Source organism: Molossus molossus, unplaced genomic scaffold (genome assembly GCF_014108415.1).
Source record: "Molossus molossus isolate mMolMol1 unplaced genomic scaffold, mMolMol1.p scaffold_m16_p_4, whole genome shotgun sequence".
NCBI lineage: Eukaryota > Metazoa > Chordata > Mammalia > Chiroptera > Molossidae > Molossus > Molossus molossus.
Window position 1 is genome coordinate 65,677,939 of NW_023425377.1, and position 9,876 is coordinate 65,687,814.

Sequence of the window (9,876 nt, forward strand, 5' to 3'; positions counted from 1 at the left end):
AGACACGTGCCCTTAGTGGAAACTGAACCCAGGTCTCTCCAGACTGCAGGCCAACGCTCTAACCGCTGAGCCAAACAAGCCAGGGCTCTTTTTTCTTTAAATTAAACGCTTGGCCTGGGTCCATGGGGCCCTATTGTTTCAGGGTCTCTTTATATTTTTCGATCTAACAAAATCAGGTTTTAAAAGTTCCAGGGTTGAGGCGGCTCTCGTGGAGTCAGCTAGCGCGAGGCTGGGGAACGCTGAGCCTCGCGTCGTGCCCTGTGCTGCCCAGACTAGCGAACAATACAGTCAGGATGGCTAAAGGTGATCCCAAGAAGCCAAAGGGCAAGATGTCCGCTTATGCCTTCTTTGTGCAGACATGCAGAGAGGAACATAAGAAGAAAAATCCAGAAGTTCCTGTCAATTTTGCAGAATTTTCCAAGAAGTGCTCTGAGAGGTGGAAGACGATGTCGGGGAAAGAAATCTAAATTTGATGAGATGGCAAAAGCAGATAAAGTACGTTATGATCGGGAAATGAAGGATTATGGACCAGCTAAGGGAGGCAAGAAGAAAAAGGACCCCAATGCCGCCAAAAGGCCACCGTCTGGATTCTTTCTGTTCTGTTCAGAATTCCACCGCAAGATCAAATCCACAAACCCTGGCATCTCTATTGGAGATGTGGCAAAGAAGCTGGGCGTGATGTGGAATAACTTAAGTGACAGTGAAAAGCAGCCTTACAACAGTAAGGCTGCAAAGCTGAAGGAGAAGTATGAGAAGGATGTTGCCGACTATAAGTCTAAAGGAAAGTTTGATGGTGCAAAGGGTCCTGCTAAAGTTGCCCGGAAAAAGGTGGAAGAGGAAGATGAAGAAGATGAGGAGGAAGAGGGGGAGGAGGAAGAGGAGGATGAATAAAAAAACTGTTTATCTGTCTCCTTGTGAATACCTTAGTGTAGGGGAGTGCCATAATTGACACAGCTCTTATTTGAGAGGTGTCTGTTGCCCTCATTAGGATTAATTACACAATTGGATCATGATCATATGTAGTTTCTCAAAGTGCTCAGAAATTGTCAGTGGTTTACATGAAGTGGCCATGGGTGTCGAGCACCCTGAAACTGTATCAAAGTTGTACATATTTCCAAACATTTTTAAAATGAAAAGGTTCTCGTGTTCTCCTCACTCTGTGCACTTTGCTGTTGGTGTGACAAGGCATTTAAAGATGTTTCTGGCATTTTCTTTTTTTAATCTGTAAGGTGGTGTTAACTATTTGGTTATTGGCTAGAAATCCTGAGTTACCAAGACTGTACATATCTATAGTATGTAAAAAGAACAAACAACCGAGACAAGCTCTTGATGCTCTTTGCTTGGTGTTGAGGCTGTGGGGAAGATGCCTTTTGGAGGGGCCATAGCTCAGGGCGTGCACTGTAAGGCTGGACCTGTGGACACTGCAGTGGGCATCCACTTAGCTTCAGGTTGTCTTGTTTTTTGTATATAGTGACATAGCATTCTGCCATTCTTAGCTGTGGAAAAGGGGGTCAGCTGGCATGAGAAGTGTTTGGATCTTTTTTTAGTTAAGTGTGGTAGTTTTAAATTTTGTCTTTTAACAAACTGTACAACTCTTCATTGTCAGCAAAGTGAAGAGTCACTGCATCAATGAAAGTTCAAGAACCTGTACTAAACACAATTTGCAACATTTTGTTATTTTTTGTATGTTTAGAATGCTAAAATGTTTTTGAAGTTAAAAAACAGTATTACATTTTAAAAAAATAAAAAATAAAAAGTTCCAGGGTTATTTCTGTGTTTCCTTTGCATAGTCTATGAAACCACAACTCAAATTTGTGTTCATTGTAGAACTTGAATATATTAGAAAATGACCATTGGGGAATGGTATTAAGGATTTTAGGGCAAAAAAATCTATACATATAGTGAATAAAAGTATGATGGCCCTGGCCTGAGCGGTTAGAGCGTCCGCCCGCGAACTGGAGAGTCCCGGGTTCGGTTCCCACTGGGGATACGTACCTCATTTGCAGTTTGTCTCTAGCCACGGTTGGGGTCGTGTGGGTGGTGACCACTCCATGTGTCTCTAGCATTGATGTTTCTTTCTCTCTCTTCCTCCCTCTCTCCCTCCTGCTCTATCTGAAGATAAATGAAAAAAAAAAATGTCGTTGGGTGAGGATAAAAAAAAGTATGATGGAGAATGGTCACTGTTATGCATGTTTTAGAAGCAAGCACTAGGGTATATGGGGTGGTGTGCCTGAAACTAAAATCATTATATTTAGAAATAGGCTTTTAGGTAATATAACAGGTACTACAATTATGGCCTCATAGCATTTCTTAGGAAGAAAACTCTCTGAAGTTTTGTTTTTTTTATTTTTACACATGCTTCTTAAGTATTCTACCAGTAGAAATTTACATGACTTTCTTTTTTTAAATCATAAGAGAAAGTTTATTTAGAAAGTTACAGAGTTAGTAGAAGTGAGCCAGATAGGCTGTGTAGGCTCAGGAAACAAGTTACAGAAGCTACAGAAAGGCCCTTGGAGCTTAGGAGAGGAAAAGGCAGAGGCAGTGCTTGGGAGGAAGAAGACAGGGAGGGAAAGTGCCAGTATGCTCCAGAGAGGGGAACGCGCTGGGTCCATCATCTAGAAGATTTTTAAAGCTGGGAGTTTAGGCAGGGTCTTAGGGGAGGGTCTCAATAAAAGATTTATCAGCTTTATGCTGATGTTCCAAAATGAGATTTATTCCCCTAAATTCATCCACGTGACTTTCTTAATTTGTCCAGTATTTCTGCAGATTGAGTTTGCTTATAACATGGACTAAATTCTAATAATTATTAAAGGTAGGTGATGTAATTTTTTTTTTCTTTTTTTTTTTTTTTTTATCCTCACCCGAGGACATTTTTCCATTTTTTGTACAGATAGAGTGGGAGGGAGAGAGAGGAAGGGAGAGAGAGAGAGAAACATCGACGTGAAGGGACACATCGAGTGGCTGCCACCCGCACGACCAACCAGGGCCGGGGACAAACTGCAACCGAGGTACGTGCCCTTAGCGGGAACCGAACCCGGGTCTCTCTGTACCGCAGGCCGATGCTCTAACCGCTGAGCCAAACCGGCCAGGGCGTGGGTGATGTAATTTTGACCATCCTTAGAACTTACCCAAATGGCAAGGCATAAACCTTCCACCGAACAGTGTGGCCCTCATCTCAGTACCGCTGGAATACTGAATAAGGGGACATAGGCCTTTAGAATAGAAGTATGCACATTAATGCATGTCAGCCCCGGCTTTCACCAAACCCATTCAAATAATTCAAGAGGTCAAAGGAGGAATTTATGGTTTGGAATTTCCCAAAGCCAGATAGCATCAGCATGAGAGATTCTATTTGTCCAAACCTGGGAAGTAGAATTTCAGAGTTGAAATTTCTTTTTCATCGTTCTTAAGGAGCTTCATTAGATATTAGTTAACTTAGTGCCTGCAGTCTTTGTTCCTAGTCTGCTTTAGTTTCACTCTGAGGTTAACATGCTTATCTTGGCATGGTCTAGTGCCAAAAGGAAGTCTTTTTTTTTATATATAGATTTTTTTTCTTTATTGATATTAGAGAGAGAGAGAGAGGAAGGGAGAGGGAGATAGAAACATCGATGAGAGAAAACATCAACGGCCTCCTGCATGGCCCGCACTGGGGATTTGGCCCACAACCTGGGCATGTGCCCTGACCAGGAACTGAACCTGCAACCTCTTGGTGCATGGGTCGATGTTCAATCACTGAGCCACACCGGCTGGGCCAAAGGGAAGTCTTGATGTCCTTGGTGTACTTGCAGTATTTTGGGTTTTTTTTTATCCTCAACTGAGGACATTTTTCCATTTTTTGTTCAGATAGAGTGGGAGGGAGAGAGAGGAAGAGAAAGAGAGAGAGAAACATCGATGTGAAAGGGACATATCAAGTGGCTGCCACCCACACAACCCAACCAGGGCCAGGGACAAACTCCAACCGAGGTACGTGCCCTTAGCAGGAACCGAACCTGAGTCTCTCCGGACCACAGGCCAGTGCTCTAACCGCTGTGCAAACAGGTCAGGGCTGTACTTGCAGTTTAATTTTTTTTGGTTTTAAAATGATTTCCTGCCCTGGCTGGTGTGGTTCAGTGGTTAGAACATCAGCCCACACATGGAAGGATCTCAGGTTTGATTCTGATCAATGGCACATACCTGGATTGCAGGTGCGATCCCTGGCCCTGGTCGGGCTACATGTGGTAGGCAACCAATCGAGATGTCTCTCTCACATCAATGTTTCTCTCCCTGCCACTCTCTCTAAAAATCAATGGAAAAAATATCCTCCGGTGAGGATTAACAACAACAACAACAACAAATGATTTTCTGAAACTATCTAAAATTATGACCACAGTAAAATCTCTTTTGAAATAATTTAATTAATAAGTAAAGAAAAAGCCCTGTTTGGCTTAGCAGTTAGAGCGCCAGTCTGCAGTCCAAAGGGTCGCAGGTTTGATTCCCAGTCAAGGGCCCGTGTCTGGGTTGCATATTTGATTCCTGGCCCTGGTTGGGGTCATGTGGGAGGCAACTAATCGATGTGTTTCTCACATCAATGTTTCTTTCTCTCTCTCTCCCTCTGTCCCTTCTACTCTGTCTAAAAATCAATGGAAAAATATCCTTGGGTGAGGCTTAAAAAAAAAATAAGTAAAGAAATGTACAGAATATTTCAGAAAAGTTTTACAAATGAGTATGTACCACTAATTCACTTAAGTTACAGTTACTGAGTGCCTCAGTCTGAATACAAACCTCCCAATAATCCTAGGAAGTGAGTGGTTTCTCATTGAATCTACATGAGGAACTGAGCCTGAGTAAAAACTCACCTGAGATCAGTTACAGGGTGGTTGGGTGGACATTTGGCTCTATTCTCTTAAACTCTGCTACTGCCCTGCAGCCCTCCCTTCTCCCAGAGCTCCTCCGTGCTCACTAGAATATGACATCACTTCCCGCTTCCTGTGTTTTAGAAGATCAAACTGTTGGGCTAAGGCTTTAGAGGAGCAGAGAGAGGTGATGAGGAATTAACTAGGGCAAGGGAGGCCACCTGTCTGCGGGACAAGAGCTTGTGGAGCATGAACAATGGAACCCTAGAATCCAGCTGAATTCAGGCTGGGGCACAGGACATGCCCCAAGGAGATGACTGTGATCTGGATGTGAGCCTTTTTGTCCAGCAGAGAAAGTAGGCACAGCTTTCTAGGCTGGGGGCAAGCATGTGTGCAAGGCCCAGAGCAGGAAAGCATGCATTGTGGTTCCATCTGTCCTGAGTGGAGGGCATGGCCTTTGCAGGGTGACTGCCTGCTTTAGCTTGCTGCTCAATCCAGCATAGCCTTGAACTCCTTGCCAAACAAGGAGTGAGCATGCGGTTTGTTGTGTTCCTTGTTCCTTCTCAAAGTACTCTGACCTTTCTGAGGTATTTGTCTTGGATCAGAAGAATGGTCATCACATGTTTCTTTAACCACCACTGGGAGAGTTTGTGCACTCTTTTTTGTTTTGTTAATCCTGACCTGAGGATATATTCTTCTGTTGATTTTTCAAAAGAGTAGAAGGGAGGAAGAAAAGAATAAAAGGGAGGGAGGGAGGGAGGGAGGGAGGAAAGGGAAGACAGAGAGAGAGAGAGAGAGAAAGAGAGAGAGAGAAAGAGACATCAATGTAAGAGAGAAACATAGATTGATTGCCTCCTGCACAACCTTGACTAGGGCCAGGGATCAAACCTACAACCCAGGTACCTGCCCTTGACCAGGAATCGAACCTGTGACTCTCTGGTCCAAGGGCCAATGCTCCAACGGCTGAGCCAAACCAGCCAGGGTGAGCTTGTGCACTTTTAAGGCTGAGAGCATGATTAGATTTGGGTCCATATGCACAGCTTGAGTTAATTTCCCCATCTTAAGATCCTTAACCTTAATCACACCTGCAGTGTTTTCCCTTGTAAGGTAATATATTCATGGTTCTGAGGATAGCACGCAGACATCTTTGGAAGCCATTCTGCCATTCACAGTTCCCATCACAGGCAAACAAAAGCCAGAGTCAGCCCCACTTGTCTCTCTAACTTCACCACATGGCTCTCTCACTCACCTTTTACCTTATAGCATCCTGGTTACTTTAAAAGCCAGTGTGTTCTCACTCAGGGCCTTTGCACTGGCTGTTTACTCTGCCCAACTTACTTCTCTCTTCAGCCCTTTTCCTGCCTGACTTCTCCTTGTCATTCCAGTCTTGGCTTTGGTGTCACCTCAGAGATATATAAATTCCAATAAACCTCTAGTCATCACTCTAGTTGAAGTTGTCACAAAATACCAGCCATGGCTGATGGTTTTCTTGTTTATGTATGTATTTGGTATTTCTCACTCCCTCCATCTTAACTTCCATATGAGTAGGAACCTTGTCTGCCTGTGTCTTTGTGATGCTAGAATGGTGTGTGGCACATAATAGGTGCTCAGTAAACACCTGCTGAGTTATCGCACAACACTGGGGTAGGATGGCTGGGATTTCTGCTTATGTACCAGAGCGCCACTACAGGGTAGTAGTATGAGTACAGCTTTCAAATCACTGGCCCTTGAAATTTTATAGTTCTTGATGAGTTATTGCATTATTTGTATTGTTTAAAATTCTACATATAAAGGGAAATGTTTTGAATATTTCTATACTGCTCTATTTATACTTTGTACAAATCAACTGCCCTGGCCAGTTTGGCTCAGTGGTTAGAGCGTCGGCCTGCAGTCCAGAGAGACCCGGGTTCGGTTCCCACTAAGGGCACGTACCTCAGTTGCAGTTTGTCTCTGGCCCTGAATGGGTCATGCGGGTGGCAACAACTCGATGTGTCCCTTTCACGTCGATGTTTCTCTCTCTCTCTCTCTCCCTCCCACTCTATCTGAACAAAAAATGGAAATATGTCTTCGGGCAAGGATTAAAAAAAAAAAAATCAACTGCATATGAAATGCTGTGGCGCTGTACCTTGTGAGGGATTTTCAACAGAACTGAGTGACTCAATATGGAGTTGTTTGTTTTTATATTTTTTGATAATCCTCACCCGAGGATATTTTCTACATTGATTTTTAGAGAATGAAAGGAAGGCTGTTCGAAAAGCATTTTTTTCAAAACCGAATAATTTTTCCCATTAGAAATAATGTAAATTGAATTAATCCGTTCCAGACCCCCAAATGATTCCCTATGTTTACCGTCTTTTTTTTTTTTTTTTTTTTATCCTCACCCGAGGATATTTTTCCATTTTTTGTACAGATAGAGTGGGAGGGAGAGAGAGGAAGGGAGAGAGAGTGAGAAACATCGACGTGAAGGGACACATCGAGTGGCTGCCACCCGCACGACCAACCAGGACCGGGACAAACTGCAACCGAAGTACGTGCCCTTAGCGGGAACCAAACCCGGGTCTCTCCGGACCGCAGGTCGACACTCTAACCGCTGAGCCAAACTGGCCAGGGCTGTTTACCGTCTTATATATAGTACCTGTCTAATGTACTGTTTAATCTATAAAGAAACACTTCTTTTCTTAAATTTATTGAGCCACCACCTACTTAAACGAATCAGTCAGCACTTGTTCCAGGGGTGTCTTTCAGGTCAGCATGCAGCATCTTCACTTTTTCACATACCACTGCCTCTGAAATACTGTCCCAGCTAACTGCTTTTTGTTTATCCACATCAACAACAATTTTTCTACCTCTTTAATTGCCTGTGATCATTATTTTATGAGCACTTTCACACCCTTAACAACATCAGCACTTGTTGATGGCCCCTTTATGTTTTAAAATTGTGCTAATCATCCATCTCACCAGTAACAAAAGCCTAAAAACACAAAAATAGTCACAGCACAATTTCCTGAGATGTTAACAATGTGAGGTTTAGCAGTAAATTAACTCTCATTCTCTCCTTTATGGCCTGTGAGATGTTTTTGTCATGCTGATGTATCAGCATGAAAGGGTTGTCAGGTCAAGAACCAAAGTTTTGTTTGACAGCTGAGACATTTTTTTCTATGGACAACTTGGTCAAGAACTGAATTGTTCAAGATGGGAGATATTTGAGAACAGAGGTTTGTATTTTATTGAAGATTTTAGTATCTGTGTTCATCCTGTAATTTGTTTCTTTGTAGTGTCTTTATCTAGTTTGGAAATGAGAATAATACTGGACTCATAAAAAGAGTATGGAAGTGTTCCCTCCTTTTGAATTTGTTGGAATAGTTTGAGGATAATGGGTGTTAGTCCTTTGAATGTTTGTTCAAACTGTCCTGTGAAACCCTTCAGTCCCGAATGTTTGTTTCCTGGGAGTTTTTTGTTGTTGTTGTTGTTTTATTACAACTTCCATTTTATTAGTTGTTATCGACCTATTCAGGTTTTCTTATTCTTCCTACTTGAGTTTTGGATGATTGTATGTTTCCAGGAACTTGTCCATTTCACCCAGGTTGTCCATTTTGTTGGCATATACTTGTTCATAGTATTTTATTTTTAATAGTTTATTGATTTTTTAAAGAGAGAGGGAGAGAGAGAACCATTTATGTGAGAGCACAACATAAATTGGCCTCCTCCCACACGCCCCCCACCAAGGATCAAGCCCACAACCTGGGCATGTGCCCTTAACTGGGAATTGAACCAACAACCTCCTGGTGTATGGGACAATGCCCAACCAACTGAGCCACATCAGCCAGGGCCATAGTATTTTTATACAATCCTTTGTATTTCTGTGGTGTCAGTTGTTACTTTGCCTCTTTCATTTCTGATTTTATTTATTTGTGTCCTCTCTCTTTGTTTCTTTTTCTTTTTCTTTTTTTATCTCACCCAAGGACATTTTTGCATTTATCTTCAGATAGAGCGGGAGGGAGAGAGAGAGGAAAAGAGAGAGAGAAACATTGATGTGAGAGAGACACATCGACTGGTTGCCACCCACACAACCCCAACAGGGGCCGGGGACAAACTGCAACCGAGGTACATGCCCTTAGTGTGAACTGAAACCAGGACTCTGGTCCATGGGCTGACTCTCAAACTGCTGAGCCAAACTAGCCAGAGTTCTCTTTGTTTCTTGATGAGTATGGCTAAAGGTTCATAGATCTGTTTATCTTTTCAGTTCTAGGTTTCATTGATCTTTTTTATTGATTTTTTTAGTGTCTGTGTCATTTATTTCCTTCCTTCTGCTTACTCTGGGTTTTTCTTGTTGTCTTTCTAGTTCTTGTAGTTATAGGGTTACAAAATTTATTTGAACTTTTTCTTGTTTCTTGAGGTAGGCCTGTAATGCTAAGAACTTCCCTCTCAGGACTGCTTTTGCTGTGTCTCATAGATTTTGGGTTGTGTGTTCATTTTCATTTGTTTCCAGAAAGTTTTGATTTCTGCCTTGATCTCATTGGTAACTCATTCATTGTTTAATAACATGCTATTTAGCCTCCATGATTTGGAATGTATTTTAGTTTTTTTTATTGTAGTTGATTTCTAGTTTCATGCCATTGTGATCTGAGAAGATGCTTGATGTGATTTCAATATTCTTGTATTTGTAAAGACTTATTTTGTGTCCTAACATGTGGTCTATTTTTAGAATGTTCCATATGCCCTTGAGAAGAATGTACATTTTGCTGCTTTGTGATGAAATATTCAGTAAATATCAATTAAATCCATCTGATCAAGTGTATTGTGTAAGGTCACTGTTTCCTTGTTGATTTTTTGTCTGTAAGGTCCATCCAGTGATTTCAGTGGGGTGTTAAAGTCCCCTACTATGACTGCTATCAATCTCTCCCTTAAATTCCTCCAGGAGATTTTTAATATGTTTTGGTGCTCCTATATTGGGTGCATTTTTTGTTTGTTTGTTTTATTTTTTTTTATCTTCACCCAAAGACATTTTTGCATTTATCTTCAGATAGAGCAGGGGTGGAGGGGT

At 42.1% G+C, this 9,876-nt stretch overlaps 1 protein-coding gene across 1 annotated transcript; it reads left to right on the plus strand.

Moving 5' to 3' along the window:
* Positions 1-282: 282 nt before the first annotated feature.
* LOC118615632 (high mobility group protein B3-like) lies at positions 283-891 on the plus strand. Its single transcript, XM_036240734.1, is given in 2 exon segments — positions 283-457; positions 459-891. Coding segments are annotated over 2 exon segments (597 nt in total). The 5' UTR covers positions 283-293.
* Positions 892-9,876: the final 8,985 nt, after the last annotated feature.